Source organism: Protopterus annectens, chromosome 4.part0 (assembly GCF_019279795.1).
Source record: "Protopterus annectens isolate FY-2018-M chromosome 4.part0, PAN1.0, whole genome shotgun sequence".
In the NCBI taxonomy this organism is placed as follows: Eukaryota; Metazoa; Chordata; order Ceratodontiformes; family Protopteridae; genus Protopterus; species Protopterus annectens.
The window spans coordinates 1105879010-1105899802 of NC_056733.1; the positions used below are offsets into that span (position 1 = coordinate 1105879010).

Here is a 20793-nt window from a genome sequence, read left to right on the forward strand (position 1 = left end):
ATAAAAAAGTCAAATGAATAGTTGTTTTAACAGCCAACCAACTGCTGAGACTGCCTGAACCCTTTAGTTCTGCTCAAATAATCTCGCAACTGTCTGTGTATATCCAAAGTGTGCAAAATCCTTTCCCCTTTATTTTGGGGTTTGCATAAAAAGTAGGCAAATGAATAGTTTGGTTTAAAGCCACACTAGAAACCACTTTAGGCATAAAAGAAGGGTTAGTGCAAAGACACCCTATCCTTGTGGAAAATTAAGAAGGCTCAACTGCCATAAGGGCCTGTAATTCAGAAACCCTTCTACATGAGGTAATGGCCAACAAAAAGCAGTCTTCCATGATAAATATTTCAACTCTGCAGATGCTGCAGGCTCAAAAGGTTGTAGAGTGAGTTTCTCCAACACAAAATTGAGATCCCAAGCAGGAGTAGGAGCTCTTCGTGGGGGTCTTATATTCTTTGCCCCTCTAAGGAATTGCTTAAACAAAGGCTGAGAAAATAATGGTGGGTCACAGTCATAGTGAGCAGAAATTGCTGCAGCATGGACCTTTATAGAGGAGAAGGACAAACCTTTGTCCAATAACTCAGTAAGGTATTGAAGCCAACACTTAAATTAGGTTTAGAAACATCAAAGTCCTTTGCTGTACTCCAAAATAAAAATCTCCTCCATTTATCTTAAACTTGCCTTGTACTAGGCCTTCTGGCCTCCAAAATAACATTCAAAACTTGTTGTGGAAGCTGAGACCCTCCAGGGTTTAAAACAGAATATGCCAGGCTGTCAGATGTAGAGAATGAAGTTTGACATTGAGTAAATGACTGTTCTCCTGAGACAGCAGGTGAGGAATCGAAGGCAAAGGCCATGGAGGCTCCTGCATCCAGACTTCTCAGTAATGGGTACCAGTGCTGCCGAGGCCAATCTGGAGCTATTAAAATCATGTTTGGCTTGTCCTGTCTGACCTTCAGGAGTACCTTCGGGAGGAGAGGCAGAGGTGGAAAGGCATACACGTGAAGATTGCTCCAATTGAATGAGAGAGCATCCACTTTCCAAGATGTGGGATGAAACCTTTTTGTGCAAAACTTTGGCAGCTGGTAATTTAGTGGAGAAGCGAACAGATCTATGTCTGGAGTTCCCCATAACATTGTCAATCTCTGAAATACATGAGGATCCAATTTCCACTCGTGGGGATCCATAATTTGTCTGCTCAACACATCTGCTAAGGAGTTCTGTGCTCCTGGCAGAAACCTTGCCTGAAGATTTAGCTGTAAACTGAGAGCAGTCTCCCACAAAATCATTGCTTGTCTGCATAGAGGATAAGAATGCGTTCCCCCTTGCTTGTTGATGTACCACGTGACAGTAGTGTTGTCTGTTTGAATCAACACCTGCCCTGGAAGAAGTAAATCCTTGAAAGCTATCAATGCAAATTGGACTGCTAACATCTCCTTCAGGTTGATATGTAGATGCTGAAGCCTGGCAGGCCACGTGTCTTGTACCCATTTTCCATTTAGATGAGCTCCCCAAGCTTTGTCTGAGGCATCTGTCGTTAAAATCTGACTTGCCTCTGGCCGGGTCACAGAGTCTCCCTTGTTTAGGTGACATTCCTGAGCCCACCACAAAAATTCCTTTTGAATGCAAGGTATTATCTGAATGACAGTGTCCAAATCTTGGCAGTGCTGTGTCCATACATTCTTGAGATACCATTGTAGCTTCCTCATATGCAGTTTGGCATTGGGAAGTACCAGAATACAAGATGCCATGAACCCCAAGGCTTGAAGGACTGTCTTTGCAGTCAGCCTGGACTGACGAGACAATTGGTGGAAGTAAAGAGAAAGATTATTTTGTTTGTCCGGGGTCAAAAAGGCCATCTGGGATGCTGTATTCAGTCTCACACCCAGAAAGCACATGTCCTGAGAGGGTACTAGACTGGACTTTATTTCGTTCACAGAATACCCCAGGCATCTTAACACTGCCATCACATACTGCAAATGATGAAGAAGTTCGTCCTTTCCTTGGGCCAGAATCAGGCAATCGTCCAAATAAGGATAGATTTGTATTCCTCTTAGCCTGAAGAAAGCTACCACTGGAGCCAGAACCTTCGTGAACACTCTGGGCGCAGTAGATAAGCCAAAGGGCAATGCAGAGAACTGATAATGTGAAGTCCCAGCCCGAAAACGCAGATACTTCCTGCAGCTGGGCCTGATAGGAACATGAAGGTAAGCCTCCTTGAGATCCAGAGTCACCATCCAGTGATCTTTGCCCACCCAGCAGAGGTAAAAGCTGTTGTAACGTCAACATTTTGAACTTGGGAATGTCCAGATATGTGTTGAGGATAGATAAATCCAAAATTGGTCTCCACGTGTTTCCTTTCTTTGGTACTAGAAACAGGCGAGAATAAAATCCTAGGCCCACTTCTGGCAGAGGGACCGGTTGTATGGCCCCTATTTGAAGTAGTAGAGAAATTTGTTTGTGAGCCTCTAGTCTTTGCTGAGGAGGAACGTCCGGCATGCCTTTGAAAGGAGGCAAGGTATGGAAATAAAACTTGTAACCTTGGTGAATGATATCCAATACCCATTTGTCTTGGGTAATCAACATCCAATTTTCCTTGAAAAGTGCTAACCTTCCTCCCAAAGGTGCTGCCAGGCGAAGGATCTGGCAGCTGAAAAGTAGGTCATTGGGCCTGTTTACGAAAGGACTGGCCCCTGCCCTCACCCGAAGATTGTGCAGGTGAACTCCCTGTTCTAGGCCTGAAGGAACTCTGAGCTTTGCCCCTACCACGTCTAGATCTACCCCTAGACTGAGAATCATAAGAAGGATACGTCCACCCCTTAGCAGGCCAATTCCTACTAAACTTTGGAGGCTGAACTTGCAAAAAATCTTTAACAGCCTGCATAGACTTAGCCTTGTCTTCCATTTTCTTCAAGACTGACTCCACAGGTGAACCAAACAACACATCAGACTGCAAAGGAGCATCCAAAAGCCTTGTCTTAACATGGTCAGATAAATTTTGATCCTTCAGCCAGGCGTGCCTGCGAAGAACTGAGCCAGTGGCAGCCACCCTAGACGAGGCCTGCACAGCATCAAAACCACACTGTAATGAATGCTTACCCACCTGTTCAGAGACATGCACCAAATCTTGTAATTCTTTACACTCAATGCCTTCCGCCAGAGCATCCACCTTAGACTTCAATTGAGACAGAAGAAAGTTTTGATATTTCAACATATGAAACTGGCAATTCAAAGCCCTCATAGCTAAGGTAGAAGATGTATAGACCTTCTTTCCCCATCTATCCAAAGCTCTGGCTTCTTTATCTAGAGGAACGGCTTTTTTTACAACAGAGGCCTTGACACCCTTAGGTCCCTGACTAATAGTTTCTGGGTCCGCCCTAGGACTCTTATAAAGATATTTATGAGCCTCAGGCACCCTGTAATACCTATCCGGTTTAACAGGAGCAGGAGGCAGAGAATCAGGATTAAGAGAAGCCTCTGCAAACACATCTTCCACAACATCCAGAACAGGGGGTATAGCCAAGGGCCTATGCTGGGGTAACAGCAAAATCTCACGAAGCCTTTTCCTAGAATCAGAGAAGTCCTGACCTTCCCACTTAAAATGTTCCCTCATAGAATGAAGTGTCTCTGAAAAAGAAAAATCCTCTGGAGGAGAAGCAGAAGGAGTGGAATCATCTGCATCAGAATCAGAAAAAGGAGAGTACTCCTGCAAGTCTTCAGCTGAAGACTCTGAAACATCCAAGCCTGCTCAAAACTTCCCAACTCTGGCTCCACCCTAGGCCTCTTATCAGGAGGGGGCAAAGAACCTCTAATCAGAGTAATCAAATCTTCTGCCATTTTAAGCATGTGCTTCTTAGGCACAGACCCTGCTGAACTAGGAGTACCAACAGAAGCTAAAACTGGCCTGCCTCTGGGAGAAGCCTTGGAAACAGAAGGAGAAGGCCTAACCACCCTAGGAAGGGAGGGGAGTACAGTAACTTGAGAAGCCCCTTCAGCCTGACCTGCCTCCTGAGACCACCTCCTGCAAAATCAAAGTCTCCCCCTGAGACCCCAGAGAAGTCTCCGTCGGAACCACCGGTTCCACTGAAGCCTCTAAAGAACCGGTGTCCGGAACGGACGACTCATCTTGCCTGGGTTTAACTGTTTTGTCTTTGCGCTTCTTCGAGAAGCGGGCGCGGAGAATCCGGCGGCATATTATAATTGCACCGCTTCCCAAAGACCAGCCTAGCACAATCTAACCTTCGCTAATAGTGCGTTTATTGAACCTAGCACAAAAGCGACACCCAACAACGCCGTGCTCAGGCCCCAAACAAGGAATACACAAAGAATGATAATCCCTATGCGTATCTGTTTCACAAGAAATACAGTTATTCACTTTTTCTGACATCCGTAAAACACTGAGGCAAGAAAAACAAAATATTCCCCAACGGGTACTTAGCCAACTTGGATTCGGTCTGAAACTCCGAATTCGAAAAATTTCAGAACGCCGAACGGCACTTGCAACGCTGCTTCTGCATCGGACCATGCGGCAAAAAAGACTGAGGAAATGACGTCGGTCATGCGCTTTAGTACCCTGACGTCCTGATGTCAGTTTTAAGCGCCTTGACCGACGTCAGCCTAATACTTTGGTATTCGGGCCGACCGAGGACAGCGGACTACCCATATGTAAGGACTGCAGCAATGTGAGATGAAGAACATCCATGAATACAAAAGTAAAAGAAAAGTATGCAATGTTCTATCCATTTGGAAATGGTCTGTTTTGAGATAGCCTTTTCCTTGTGATGCTGTAGCATAGGATACAAAAAGTTGGTCAGATTTTCTGAAAGCCTTAGTTTTATCCAAGTAGTAACGTAGCCTGTGAATGTCCAAGGAATGCAGGAGTCTTTCTCCTTTGTTCTGTGGATTTGGAAAGAAGGTGGGTAAGTGGATGGTTTGATTTAGAGCCACACTGGATACCACCTTTGGCATAAAGGAGGGGTTAGTTCGTAGAGAGACTGTCTTGATGAAAAATGAGGAAAGACTCTACTGCCATGAGTGCCTGTAGCTCTGAGACTCTTCTGGATGAAGTAATTGCTAGCAGCAGGGGAGTCTTCCATGATATAAACTTTAAGTCAGCTGAGAAAGCTGGCTCAAAAGGTGGCAGAGTAAGTTTTTCCATAACAAAATTTAGGTCCCAAGTTGGTGTTGGCGGTCTCCTGGGAGGCCTAATGTTTTTGCCCCTCTGAGATACTGCCTTAGAAGTAGATGTGAAAATAAGGGAGGATCCGTGTTGTAGTGAGCTGAAATAGCTGAGGCGTGGATTTTAATAGATGAAAAAGAAAGTCCTTTGTGTAACATCTCAGTTAAATATTGTAGAATCTGAGGCATGTCTGGCTGAAGGGTATTTTGGCCTTTAGCTTGGTTCCAGGTGCAAAATCTTTTCCATTCGTCTGAGTAGGCATTCCTGGTGCTGGGTCTCCTGGCCTCCAGAATGACATCCATAACAGCTTGTGAAAGAGGGACTGGCTGGTTGCTTAGATGATGTGCCATGCAGCCAAATTTTAAGGTTTTGAGCTGGCTGTGTAGAATCTGACTGCCTTGCTGTGTAAGTAGATGAGGAATTTGTGGTAGAATCCATGGTGGGCCCTGGGCCATGTTCCTTAGTAGTGGGTACCAGTGCTGGCGTGGCCAGTCCGGGGCAATGAGTATCATTCGAGGTCTCTCCATTCTGACTTTCAGCAGCACCTTTGTGAGAAGGGGCAATGGAGGAAAGGCATATACTGTCAGCATTTTCCAACTGAATGAGAGTGCGTCCACTTTCCACACTTGATGGTGAAATGTCCTTGTGCAAAATTTTGAAAGCTGATGGTTCTGGGGGTTGGCAAACAGGTCTATGTCTGGGCGCCCCCATTTTTGAGTCATCATTGCAAATACTTGTGGATCCAGTTTCCACTCGTGGGGATCCATGATGTTTCTGCTGAGGTCGTCTGCCAATGTGTTCTTTTTTCCTGGCAGGAATTGAGCTTGTAATTGAACTTGGTAAGCCAGTGCTGTGTTCCACAAGGTCATTGCTTGCCTGCATACAGGGTAGGAGTGTGTACTCCCTTGTTTGTTTATGTACCACATTACTGTGGTGTTGTCTGTCCTTATTATAAGCTGCCCTGGATGTAAGAGCATTCTGTACAGCTAGCATTTCTTTTTGACTGATGTGCAGATTCCTTTGATCTGCAGTCCATATGCCTTGAACGCACCGTCCTGCCATGTGTGCCCCCCAGGCATAGTCCGATGCATCTGTTGTCATAGTTTGCCTGGCTGGGGGTAAGGTGAAAGGCTGACCCTTGTTGAGGTGACATGCCTGTGACCACCACAGAAACTCCTGTTGAAGGCAGGGAATGAGAGGTATCTGTTTCCAAGCTGTGGCTGTCTTGAGTTCATATGCTTTTCAGGTACCATTGTAATTTCCTCATATGCAGTTTTGCAAATGGTATTAGCAGTATACAAGATGCCATGAAGCCCAAGGCCTGCAGCATTTTTCTTGCAGGGAGTAGGGTCTTTGTTGCCATTATTTTGAAGTATTGAGTTAGTTGTTTATCTGGAGTCAGACAAGCCATCTGGGCCATTGTATTCAAGCTGACACCCAGGAATGTCATGTTTTGTGAGGGCACTAGTTTTGATTTCTTTTCGTTTACTGTGTACCCTAGGCAACTTAGGTGTTTTACAAAAGTCAGATGTTGTAAGAGAATGTCCTTGCTTTCTGCTTGGATGAGGCAGTCGTCCAGGTATGGGTATATTTGAATTCCTCTGTCTGCAGTATGCAATTACTGGTGCCAGGCATTTTGTGAAGACCCTGGGTGCAGTAGATAAGCCAAGGGGCAGTGCAGAGAATTGGTAATAGGTTGAACCTGCAATGACACGGAGGTATCTTCTGCAATTTTGTCTGATAGGGACATGCAGGTATGCCTCCTTGAGGTCCGTTACTAGCCAAGCTTTCTTGCCCAACATGGGAAGAAGCTGCTGTAGTGTTCGCATCTTGAATTTGGGTACTTGCAAGAAGGTGTTTAGAATTGAAAGGTCCAGAATGGGTCTCCAATCATTGTCCTTTCTGGGGACTAGAATGAGCCTTGAGTAAAATCCTTAGCCTTGTTCCTGTATAGGTACCAGTTGAATGGCTCATGTCCATGAGAGCTGTAATTTGTTTTTGTGCCTCTGCCCATTGATTTTGTGGCAAGTTTGGCATTCCTTTTATCCTTGGCAAGGTGCGGAAATGGAATCTGTATCCTTGTGAGATAATATCTAGAACCCATTTGTCCTTTGTGATGATGCGCCAGTTGTCTACAAAAATGCTAATTTTCCTCCCAAGGGAGCTGCCAAGAGATTTTTGCTTGGCAGCTTAAGGTTGAAGTCATTGTGTTTGTCTTCTAGTAGTTTGGGACCTGTCTTCTCCTCCCTTTTGTGTTGCAGTGCCCCATTGTCGAGGTTTGTAAGGGATTTGTGCTTGTCCTCTGCCCCTTGGGCGTCTGTATTTACCCCTCTGTGGTCTGTCAGAAGCTGGAAAGGACCAATTTTTGCTGGCCAATTTCTGCTGAAGCGTGGGGGTTGTACCTGTAAGAAATCTTTGACCGTCTGCATAGATTTTGCCTTATCCTCCATTTTCTTTAAAACCTCTTCTGCTTTAACCCCAAATAAGACATCCTGCTGTAAGGGGGCATCTAGTAACTTTGCTTTAACATGATCAGGCAGAGTTTGTTCCTTTAACCAAGTATGCCTATGTATAACAGACCCAGTAACAGCTGCTCTACAGGAAGCTTCCAAGGAATCAAATCCACATTGTAAAGTATGTTTGCCCACCTGTTCAGCTGCATGCAACAGATCCTGCATTTCTTTGAATTCAGATTGTTGAAGGTGTGTGCTCATCTTTTGTTTTATTTGAGACATTAGGAATTGCTGGTATTTCAGCATGTGAAATTGACAATTTAGTGCTCTCATAGCTAGAGTAGCTGAGGTGTAAACCTTCTTCCCCCACCTGTCTAGTGCTCTGGAGTCCCTTTCAGAGGGTACAGGATTTTTAGCCATAGAAGCATTCGCCCCTTTGGGACCCTGGGAGATAGTCTCTGGGTCATCAACAGGGCTTTTGTAAAGGAATTTGTGAGAGTCAGGCACTCTATAATATCTATCTGGTCTGGCTGGAGCAGGAGGCAGAGAATCTGGATTTAGACTAGATTCTAAGTAAACATCATCCACAATGACTAAAACTGGAGGGATAGCAAGTGGTCTGTGCTGGGGGAGTAAAAGAAACTCTCGGAGCCTTTTCTTTGAGTCGGAGTAGTCCTGACCTTCCCAGTGGAAATGTTCCCTCATGGTATGTAAGGTTTCCCCAAAGGAACAATCTTCAGGGGGAGAAGCTGAGGGAATGGAATCTTCAGCATCAGAATCTTCATAAAGGGGAAAGGAGTAATCTTGTTCCTCAGAGGAGCCTGAGGAAATAGACACTTGATCAGAGGCGGCATAATCCTCCTCTTGTCTAGGCCTTTTGTCTTGGGGGGGGGGGGGTTGGGGTTGGGAAACCCTGATTAATGAAATCAAATCTTCAGCCATTTTAAGCATCTTAGGCATGGGGTCTTGAACTGGAGACTGTTGTGCAGTCTTTTTTGGTTTTAGAGGAGTCTTAAGCTTAGCATAAGATTTTTATGGTGAGAGTAGTCGGTCTGAAGACACCTTCTGTAACCGAAGGTGTTTCCGTAGCACCGGCTTCTCCTTCTGCAATGTTGACGGTAGGGCCTAAAGAAAATGGCTGCGTCGGCCTAGAGCTCTCTGCTTGAGAATCCGAAGCGGTCTGGGGTTCCAATTCTGCGTCGTCAGGGGCTGCGTAGGCGCCTCACTGAAAACCGGAGAACCGGCGACCAGCCCAGCCGAGGCCTACGAGTCTGGCTTGGATCTAGGCTGCCTGTCTTTATCTTTGCATTTTTTATGCACGCCGGTAGTCGGTTGCTCCGACGGCATATTGTAATTAAATTTCCTACCGAAGTAGTGTTGTGCGAAATCAAAGAGTCGCTTTATAGTTCACTTATTGAACCTAGCACAAAACCGCCAACCAGTGACGTCATGGTCTGGGCCTAGGCAAGGTATACAATAAGAATGAAAGTCCTTATGAGGTATTTGCTTTCCACAAGAAATGCAATTGTTAACTTTTTCTGACATCAGACTGAGGCAAGAAAAGGTTCCCCAACGGGGTACTTCGTTTTGAAGACTTCAGACTGAAATTTGATTTGAAAATCTCAGGTGTCAGCCAACCAGCACTTGCTAACTGCTTCTGCTTCGGGCACTGCGCGGCAAGAAAGACTGAAGAAAATGACGTCTGATGCCTCTTATATACCCCTGGCACACTGACATCAGGGAAGAAGCGACAGCAACCGATGCCGGACCAAGACTTTGGAATTCAGGCCGACTGCGGGCCGCCTGACGACAGGATAACCCAAGTGTGATGATTGCAGCAGGGTAACATGATGAACATCAGCATTCCGGTCAACAAGGCCACAGACCCCTTCACCACTATTAGAATGGGTCCCTGGCAAAGGTCAGAGAAGGCTGGGTCCTCAATCCATTTATCACCGACAAATATATATTGCTATTTTGGCAATATTAGTCAGTGAGACCAAATCAGAGGTTTTTTTTTTTTTTTAAAACAGCACCAAGTGGCTAGCCCTGATACGATGCACAATCTGTAATTAGTTGCATCTAAAAGAAACTACGCATCACAGCTGTGGCAGAAAGCAACTTGTCAATACAACACTAAGCCCAGTAGGCACAGTCCAGAGTCTGTACTGCTGTCCACAATTCCATTCTTGGAGAGAGATTAAAACACTTGGCATGTTTTTGAGAGGTGGGAGGAACCCCACAGAGACACAGTGATAACATACATTGGCTGGAGGTCAGGACTGAACCAATATACCCTGTTCATAGGAGGTGAAGACCTTAACCATTATGTCAGTTTTGTTTCCCACAGCAGCCCTCTTAAATTAAAGTTTATAGAAGATGACTCTAAACTAAATCACACTATGGCATCCAATGCATAGAGCTACATGGGATTCTGGAATTCCAGCATGTTACTTTACTCTATGATGGGTGGTCACGGTGGTGCAGCAGTTAGCACTGTCGTGTCACAGCAAGAGGTTCTCAGATTCGATTCTCTGTTGGGCTAGCTTCTATGTCGAGTTTGCATGTTCTCTCTGGAGTCACATGGGTATCCCCCGGGTGGTCCGGCTTTCTCCCACATTTCAAAGACATGCAGTAGGTGGACTGGACACTAAACTGGCCGTAGGTGAGTGTGCGCGTGTGAGTGGTATGAATGAAATGCCATGGCAGGGTTAGCCACCTGGCATTGTAAACCCTGGCTCAAGATGGTCACTGCTGAAGTGACACCCTAACCCCATGGGCAAAATGGGAAAAGGGGTTGAGGATGGATGGACAGACTTTACTCTATATGAAGTTCTCAGAGTTCAAGAGTTAAATGCTTGTAACTTTCCTTTGTTTGGTCCTACTCCAAAGGAAACTATGTCAAAAATACACATGTATGGAAAGAAATTAAACCTTTAAGTGCAATAGAGATCTGGAATTATGTAAATCGAAAGAATCTCTTACCAGCACCGTGCAACATTACGAACAGTGTATCCTCCTCCCCCCAGGACCAACAGGGGAATATTAAAGCTTTTGACAAACTCCACACATTCTCTGCAAATGGAAGTGTACACACCATTAGTAAAGAAGCTAAACTACATTTACACACCAAAAAATATGCAGAACATCTCACGGAAAACAAATTACAATAAAAAAATCAAGGTAAGGTTATAACGAAACTTACAATGCAAAAAGCAAAACTGCAGAGGAAATCACATTTATTAAAGAAAATACGCAGGCATAAGAACCACACTACAAAAAGGAAAAGAAATATGGCAACTCATATCTGTGAATGTACAGATGTGTTTTACATATGCTTGAGTAATCTTTATAGAATGAGATACAAGCCAAATGAGAAATGCAGAAATAAAAACAAAACCGGGCATTAATGGAGTTACTACATCCTACTGCAAAAAGAATATAGACAACAGTAAGGGTTCTATGACTGAGTCAAGACAAAAGAAAAAGAACCGGTGTAGTACACATCAGCAAACTAGAGGCACATGAAAGGGTAGTAGATTGTAATTAAGGCCAGTAAATATAATTGCCTATCCACCCACAAGCATTAAATCAACTGACTTGCTTAGAGGTGCACTATATGCAGGTAGAGACAGTGAGGAATCACATTCTAGTAAAGAAGCTGTTCATTTTCAGTTTGCAGCCTTAACCCACTAACCAGGGCTGCATATGACCTAGTAACAAAGACTTGTAACCAAAAATAGGGAAAAGCCATAAGCACAACTGCATACAACAAACTAAAATTCCCACCCGCCCCCAGGGGTCCTACTCTTATACTTTCTAACCACACCTCTTCCCATTACCCCTCTCCACATTTCCTATTGGCCATCTTGTCTCATTTCCTAACCCTAATCCACTCCCCTCCATAATCTCCACTCCCTCCTATCTTTACTCACTCCCACCTTAAATACTTACATCTACACATATATAGAACAAATACCCAATCCTTCCAAATGACTACTCCAACCAACCCTTTTCTAATTATACTCCGTTTTACTATTTTACCACCACCACTTCTAACCAGTGCCTATCTACTCTCCTCTTATGAGCACCCAATATATCCACATACTAACTACCCCAACCAACAAACCAACTAAATACCCTTACCTTACCACACCTGCATGACCATGCAAACGTAACATGCTTACCTAGCTATCGACATGCAAAGTATCATAGACCACTACACATTAAATATAACACATTATATCTCAAGAGAGTGTTACCTCTTTACAGCAAATTCTCTAACCCAAGCTATCTTGTACAACTCCTCACAGTAAAGGATGGTGATATTCATTCTAACCCAGGGCCAACAGCAACCCCTATCTCTCTTCACAACCATAATCTTGCAATTATCCCCTTACCAAACCTTCGAACTCTCTTCTACTAGCTCATCTTAATATACGTAGTAACAACAAAGAGACTCAAATCCACGCTCTCCTAGAAGTATATTCCTTTGATATTATCTGCCTAACAGAAACATGGCTAAAACCTATCAAAGATAATGAAATTATCCCATCTGGATATAATATCCTAAGAGTTGACAGAGTAGCTAAGAAAGGTGGTGGGGTTGCTATTCTATTTAAATCTGGCTTGCAATTAACAACTTACAACTGTAATATACCCCTAGACTCCAATACTGAAATTCTCATCTCTAAACTTGAACTTAATGCTATATCAATCTATATTATCTGTATGTATTTGCCCCCTGGTAATAACATAACCACCTTGTAAAATATCCTCTGCTGGCTACCCCAACACCTGCCTCAAGAAACCATAATCCTAGGTGATATAAATTTAGACTGGAATTCCTATAGCAGTACTCTTCCTACCACCCACATAAACCTATATGGTTTCTCTCAAAAAATTACCTCCCCCACCAGAATAAATAAAGCTAACAAGAAAGCAAGCATATTAGACTGGATTCTCACAAACAATCCCACTCACTACTATGATTCTGGAACACTCCCTGATGATATAAAGTGACCACTCACTTACCTACATCATCAGACTAAAAGCAAACAACCCTACTCCAATCTCTATCAGACAAATTAGATCCAAAAAGAATCTGTTCCAAATGGAACTAAGAGCATGCAATTGGCTTCCCTTTAAACAACTTCCATTAGATGAAGCAGTTAATTTCTTTATTTCTACCTTCCTTGCCATTCTTAATCACCACACTCCAACCAGATCTATTAGAATTAAGGCCAAGTCTGCCCCATGGCCTTCTTATGAAACCAAACAAAATTCATCTCAGAAATAAACATTGGGCCAAATGGAGAAAGACTAAAAACGCTGCTGACCAACAAACCTTTAGACAGCTAAGAAATGACACTAAGGCCATACTCTCCGATAAACAAAACTACTACTTACAATATCAACAACCTAATCACAACCACCCACAGAAATTCTGGGCTAGCATTAAGCAATTACTCCACCCAGGTCAATCCACTACACTAAACCCTCAAAATACGGATAGGAAGAATCCTGTCCATACAGTTAATATTTTCTTTACAGATGCTATCCAAGCACTAGCTAGTCAACTATCACATAATAGCTTCACGCTACCTTCATACTCCTCTACCCACCCCACACTTTTCATTTCAAACCTGTCCCAACCACATTTATCCAAACCCTATAGAGTAAACTGAAACCATGCTCCCCTTCTGCAGACCTACTGCCTTCTGAATATCTACAGCTATCATCCAAGGCTGTTGCCTATCCTATTTCCATACTGATCAACAGAACTATTACTGAAGGTTACATCCCCACATTATGGAAAGTCTCCTATATTATCCCCCTACATAAAGGTGGACATTCCACTGAGCTATCGCCCCATTGCCCTACTTTCGCCTTTAGCTAAAATTATGGAAAAATGTATCCATAAACTACTCCACCGCAATCTAAAACAATCTACTTTCCAGCTGTCAACATGGATTCAGACCCTCACACAGTACTACCACTGCCCTCCTTTCCTTTACTGACTACATTAACAGGCACCGAAACCTGAATAATCTTTCTTCTGCTCTATTTATCGACCTGTCTAAAGCATTTGACATGGTAAACCACCAGATTCTCATTAATATACTTAAATCTCTGTCATTAGACCCACTTTCCATAAAATAGTTCCAATCCTACCTTGACAAATGACAGCAAGCAGTACTTTGGCATAACTCTTTATCCACCCATCTACCTGTTACCTTAGGTGTCCCTCAGGGGTCCATACTAGGACCTTCTTTTCTCTATATTTATTAATGACCTTCATCTAGCTATCCCACAAGCCACTTGCACACAATATGCTGATGACTCCACATTATTATGCTCCGCTACATCCTCCCATGACCTTCACTCTCTCACCCAAAAAATAATCAACATAGTTGAACAATGGTTCACTCAACATTGCCTTCTTTTGAACCCAAAGAAAACCAAACTCCTCCTCTTCACTCCTACTCAAAAGTCTTCTCCTCTATATTTCTCTGTGACATCTACCAATGGCACAATAATACCTCCAGACTTCACCACCAAACTACTAGGGGTCACCATCGACAATAATCTGAATTTTAACATCCACATCAAAAATACTATAAAGACTGTCAACAAAAAAATTGGCACTCTATAGGATTAAACGCTTCCTTTCCCCTACAGGTAAAACTATCGCTTACACTCATTTGATCTCTACACTCCTTTATGCCTCACCCATTTTTACTAATCTCTCCAAGAATAATCTCAGCAAATTAGAAATGTCCTATAATAACATTGCAAGATTTGCTACAGGCAACCCATTTCAAACCCACCATTGTATAAACTTAAATCAGCTAGGATGGTTAGAACTTCAACACCTGATTAAATTTCACCAACTGACCACTGCCCACAATATTCTCTATAAACCTTCCAGCACTCCAAGTTTAACTAGCCTCATCACCCCCTATAAAAAATCTGAAGTCCTTACGCTCGTCACACAAACTTCTTGTATACAGCTCTAAACCTAATAACAGGGCTGGGGATTCTCTCTTCTCTAATACTGTAGGCAAATCCTGGAATCTTCTCCCTAATGACCTCACCTCACTCACCTCTATCTCTCTTTAAAAACAAACTTTACCTCAAATCATACTGGCTATGCCCCTGTTCCAAACCTGACTAGTCCTATACCTCTACAAACTCAACTTACATTTCTAGTCCTTACTATCCTCCGTTACATCTTCCATCTTACTATACTTTTCTTATCTACCTTATTTTTACATTTATATCCTCTTTACATACCTTTTGTTAAGTAAATCCATTGTATCATCACTACACATCCAACTTTCTTTTCTCTTTCTGACCTAACCTGTACTATGTCTCCATACACTCAATTCGTACTATTTTTGACTCCTAACCTCAGTGTGCATTCTTTTAAATCCTCTAGGTTTTTACTGCACATTACCATTGTCGATTACTTTTTTACTATGATAATTGCTATTTTTTTTATTATAATATCTGATGTTTGTGTACTGTTTGTACTTATACTTTATATTGAATCATGTCTTTGGAGCTTTTCTCCCCGGGCCTCTACTGAAAATGGACATATATCCAGTTAGACTAGCCCGGTCAACAAATGTAAAATAAAAGGAGGAAGGGAAAAGTAACAGACTTGAAACCAAAAATAGGAAAAAGACATGAGCACAGCTACATATGACAAACTAAAAGGAGGAAGGGAAAAGAAAAATGAAAAAGGGTGCACATGACCTAGTCATGACTGGTGATTTCATCCATAAGGGGAATAACTTTCCTAAACCAAAACGAGTACAGAGGCAAGACCAGCACCTGAACATAAATGTACAACTGTACCTTCTTGCTTTAGTGGTGTCATGAGTATATTTGCAGTAACTCCAGATATTTGAGTAGGGTACTGCTGCAGAAAGAACGTTGCGCAAAATCTTACCATGACCATAGATGTCCTCCTCTTCCATGTTGTTTACCCTTCTTCCTTCCAGTCTCGTCCGGCCAGGTTTCCAGAATTTTTCAATCCCCAGCAGGTCCGGACGCCTGATGTGGCTGCTAAAGTGTGGGCCATAAAGTGACGTCTGCATGCACCAGCCCTCAGAATATAAGAAGCCCCAGCCGGAGCCAGTCTTATAAGAACATAGCTAGTCCAATGTCACCCAGGAGAAGCAAGTGCAAGTCTCAGAAGAGGGGAAGGTGGAAGGGAACGAATACTGCAACATGGAAGAGGAGAACATCTATGGTTATGGTAAGATTTCACACAACTTTTTATGTCCTATTCCAATGTTGCAGTATTCAACTAGTGGATGAGTGCCAAAGCTCATTGAAGAAGGGGAGGTAGTTTAGAAGCAGTCTCCAAAACCTCATGCAGGATAGCCGCGGTAAACCCTGCTGTGGAAGTTTGGTCCAGTTTGTAGTGTTTGGTGAAGGTGTGTACAGAGGATCAAATTGCTGCTTCTAGGATGGAATTAGTCTCTAACCCTTTAAAGAAAGCCCCAGAAGAGGCTACAGCTCTGGTGGAGTGGGCTTTGACATTGCACTGGAGTGTCTTGCCATGGTGAAGATAGGAGAAAGATGACCCTGGAAATCCAGGCCGAAATACTCTGTTTGCTCACAGCCTTCCGTAGGGCAGGGGTGGAAGGAAAAACAGTTGTCTGATTGTCTAACAGGTTTGGTTTTATGTAAATAAAACCTAAGCTGATGGGTGCACATCTAGGGAGTGTAGAATTCTCTCACCGTCTCCCTGTGGGTTGGGGAAAAAGTTAGGCAAGTGGATGGGCTGGTTCAAGGAGAGATCACTCACAACTTTAGGGGAGAAGAAAGCATTTAGTCCTGAGGGTCACCCTAAGTGGAAAACCAAAAAGGGTGGTATAGCCATAAGGAGTTGTAGTTTGGAGATTCTCCTGGCTGAGGTGAGGGCCACTAGTAAAACAGTTTTCCAAGTACAGTGTTTTAAGGATGCTTTGTCCGCAGGTTCAAAATGAGGTAAAGTAAGTTTTTCTAACACGTAGTTGAGGTCCCAGGGCGGAGGACATGGTTCCCTGGGAGGTCTCAAATGTAACACCCCTTTGAGGAAGAGTTTAGCTGGCAGTCTGGTTGCCAGCTGTGTGTCTAAGGGGAGGCATGCAGAAATTGCAGACAAGTATGCCCTCAGAGGAGTAAATCTGTGAATAAGAGAGGGAGTCTTCTGAAGAATCAGAACTCTTCCTCTTCCAACTGTTCAGGCCTACTTCCAAGGATAACAGGCCTAGAGCTGAGGAGGGGAGGCACAGAACTGGAGGTGGAGGCAGTCTCCGGCCTAAGGACCATGAAGGCATTAAACAAGTTCTGGCTAAAAATTTGCCAGTAGGTAGGCTGTTTGGCTGGAGATTACAGATGTTTGGATTTCTGTTTTTTCTTAAGAGGCCTCTCAGGCATCTGGGTAGGCGGAGGCTTCAGAGATGCAGGGAAGGCGGCAGCAGAATCTGACGAACCCTGAGTGAACACTGCCCCCCCCCTGCGGCATCTACCGATGATGCCGGTGTAGCCTCTATGGACGTGACGTCTGCTTGATTGCGCAGCATCCTCTTAGGTACCTGCTATAACAGTGCTGACGGATGCCGGGTCCTCGGCCAGGCCTATGTGGGCCACAGGCTGAGAGGTGGCTTGTAGAGGCGCAGCAGCAGTAGTAGTAGTAGGATGCAGGGTCTTGGGCCTTTTCTTTGGCGGTTCACACGGGACGTCTTGCACGGTTTCCATCCCCAACGTTATTTGCTTAAGTCTCTGATTTTCTAAATACAGGTTCAGGGCCTGAAGACGCAAGGTCTTAGGGACAAAGGACTTACAAATCATACAGTTCTCGTGGTCAGGGATCCTTGTCCAAACGAGAGACCCTGGTCATGTGTGTCTTTGTGGAGAACTCTACCAACCACAGTTACAATTGCCCTTTCCGGATGACATGAACAAACTAAAAAATAAACTGTAGGTTTGAAGAGCTCCCCATCGGGGTACTTGTCTGAAAATTTGAGCACCTGGTGTACGTATGGCGGCTGAAAAGTTCTGAGGGATAGTGCATGCAGATGCCACTTTTATGGCCCATGCTTTAGCAGCCAAGTCAGATGTACGATACACCTACTGGGGACTGAAAAACTTTTTGGAAACCTGGCCGGACGAGACTGGAAGGAAGATAAACCCACTAGCTGAATCCTGCAACACTGGAAGAATGACATCAATTCCACATTATGGGAATTAGCCATAGGTGAACAGCAGCATTCAGGGCTAACTTCCAGAGCTTCTAGATATTTCCACCTATGACTCTCCTCTACAGCTTGAGAAACCTATGACTAAAAAAAAAAAAAAAAAAAAAAAAAAGTCACAACCTTAAGTTCTCTTCTAGCAGAATGGCCACCAACAAGTGGGAACAAAACTAAGACTGGCCACCGTCTCTAGCGTGTCAAATCGCAGAGAGCAAATGGTAGATTACATTTGTCCCAGTCTGTGGGAATACACGAAGCATTTGACAGAATGGCACACTAAGTTCAAGATACCCTTCTCTGCCAAGTCAAAACCGAGGTAGAAAGACTGTGGGAAGAAATTGGGAAGGTGGGTTGGAGTCCAAATTACATCAGTGATTCTGCTATCGCCATTGAGAGTCTACCCACATACCTGTACCATGTTCACTGTAGAAGAAATTATACTGCAGTGATTACTTATTTATGGTCATCATATTAAAGCATCTACGGTCTCAAACTGCAGTAGGATTTACTTTTATAATAAATCCTCATATAAATTGAAAAATAAAAAGAAAAAAACCTTTAATAATATAAATAAAAATGTTAATTTCAACATATCCTAAATCAGGGGGCTAAAGAGAAATAAACTTCCGTATCTCAATAGTTTCACAAGCTTGTTGCTTAAATATTTGATTAAATCTAAATTACTGCGCCAATTTCAGTTACGTCTGTAACCAATCAAACTGGTTTCCTGAAGACATCACAGAAGAACATGCAGGACAGTGGTAGCAAAATCTGCCCTGCTCAACTGAATGTCAACTTTATAATACCTGGAAAAGGTGTACATTCATCAATGTGGCTTGGCTGCCTCAAGTTATCAAAATCACTAGAGTTTTTAATTCAGTTCTGAAGTACCACAACTGGTACTTATTTGCACTCTAAAGAAAGGTGCTGCAGTCGCAGCTGTCCTAGTAAAATAAGCATGGTCTGGACTCTGCCAGTTTATTACAGTTCTAAACGAAAATGCCCAAAAATGCCCAATGTACTAGTCATTTGCTTACAGATATGCTTGCTTTGCCTACTAGGCATGAAGAAAAAGAAATGTTCAGACTACCCAAATTCTCTGGTTCTTGCTGGACCTCACCTGAACAGCCAGTGAACAAAGTACTGAACAGCTTTCCCTTCATTCTGCGGGTTAGAAGACCACATAGCTGAAAAGTGATCAAGTCAGTTTAGACATCACATCTGCCAAAAAGGAAGTGTTCGTGCAAAGATGCAGCTAATCTTAATGGAACATCACATGTGGCTCTTGCCAAGTACTTGAAACTTACCATTGTGTAGGATCTTACCATAAAACAGATGTTCAAGCATCTTCAGCTTTCCTGCCTTACAGAATCCGGAGACTGTCCCAAAACCTGTGAGACATCTCTTTCCTCAGGTCCAGCACACAATCCCCTCTAGTGTCAGAGCTTTGAGGTACATAAAGGTAATCAGCTAGCAACATTTTTTCAGGTCTTTTTGCCCAACCAGAGTCCACTCTCTCCAGGGTAGCCAAGAGTATGACCTGTCAAGAAGAGCCCCCAGAACAAACTTGGGATGGCAAAGGGGAGGGGATCTAACAGGGATGGGAGAATGGTCTTCAACAGTAAAGGCGGGTACCCACCCCACTCCACGTTCAGGAAGACAAAGGGAGTAGGGTGAGAAGTAAGAAGTACTGAAACAGTGAAGATAATGAAACATCCACATTTATAGTAAGTACCTACACACATGTACAACGCTCACTGTACTTCACCGCTGTAGTATTAATGATTCCTAAAACTAAAGTGAGATGGAGGATTCGATGGATGGATGGATGGACAGGACTAGGGCAGGGGAGATATCCCCTATAGAACGGCCAAGCTAGACCCTGCCCTGGACTTAAAAGCGGCAGTTAAGATTGCAGTGTGTTAAGGTGATGAAACAGGACCATGGGGCCGCTTCTTGTATGGGGTAGACAGGCAACCCTAAGGAAGGCAAAGGGGGCCACTGTAGCCCTACTGGAGCATGCTCTGATTTTTTTCTGGTGATGGCTTTCCATCATGTTTGTAAAAGGTAGCAATACTACTAGCAATCCACTAACAGGTGGATGCTTAACTGGTCTTCCCACTGTTTTTTGGCAAATGTCAAACAGATTTTGTGTATATTTTAGTTTTATTGAAGCAGAATGTTTTGAAGTGTCTGTACATATTCAAAGAACGCAGTGTCTTCTTGCTTTGTGGCCTGCTGACAAAGGCAGATTAATGGATCAGTTTAGTGAAGGTTCAGAAACCAATTGATATAAATGAAGTATTGGTACAGACAGTAACCACTTTATGAAAAAATGAGAAAAGGTTCTCTACACAAGGGCTTTAATGTCAGATTTGCCTGGCAGATGAGAAAGCCACTAGGACAGCAGTCTTCTAAGTATATCTGAGGAGGTAGCAGGTTCAAAGGAGAATCAGGATAATTTTTAAGACAAAATTTAGGTCCCAAGGAGGCAGAGGGGTGATTTTTGGTAGTCCTCAAATGAATACGCTTCAGAAACTGTTTCAGGGTGTGATGAGAGAAGATGGGGAGTTAAACAGGCAGGCAAGCCGAGATGACAGAGGTATAGAAATTTATAGAAGCATAGGATAGACCCTAGTTGCAGGATTGTCAATTATGCTCAATACCTGAGGCAGCCTGACTTTCACTGGCTGTTGCCCTTGTCAATGCACCACTGAGAGACGAATTTTGAAATTTAGGACCTTCCAGTACTGTGACACACCCTTGTGATTAAGGGAAGGTGGGGAAGTCAAGGACACCCTCTAATGGGATGCAAAAAGAAATGACCAAACAGCATCCTTTGGTGTAAATCTGGAGAAAAACCTTATTAAACATTTTTTGCTGGGTACAAACAAGCAAGTATGCCTCTGGCTTT

The 20793-nt window shown here is 43.5% G+C and overlaps 1 protein-coding gene across 1 annotated transcript in view; it reads right to left on the bottom strand.

The window, feature by feature from the left end:
- HDAC3 (histone deacetylase 3) overlaps nt 1-20793 on the bottom strand; it is a 1027013-nt gene that overhangs the window by 182579 nt on the left and 823641 nt on the right. Inside the window, exon 11 of the mRNA XM_044069080.1 lies at nt 10612-10701. Coding sequence (XP_043925015.1) covers nt 10612-10701 — 90 coding nt within the window. The remainder of the gene's footprint in view (nt 1-10611; nt 10702-20793) is intronic.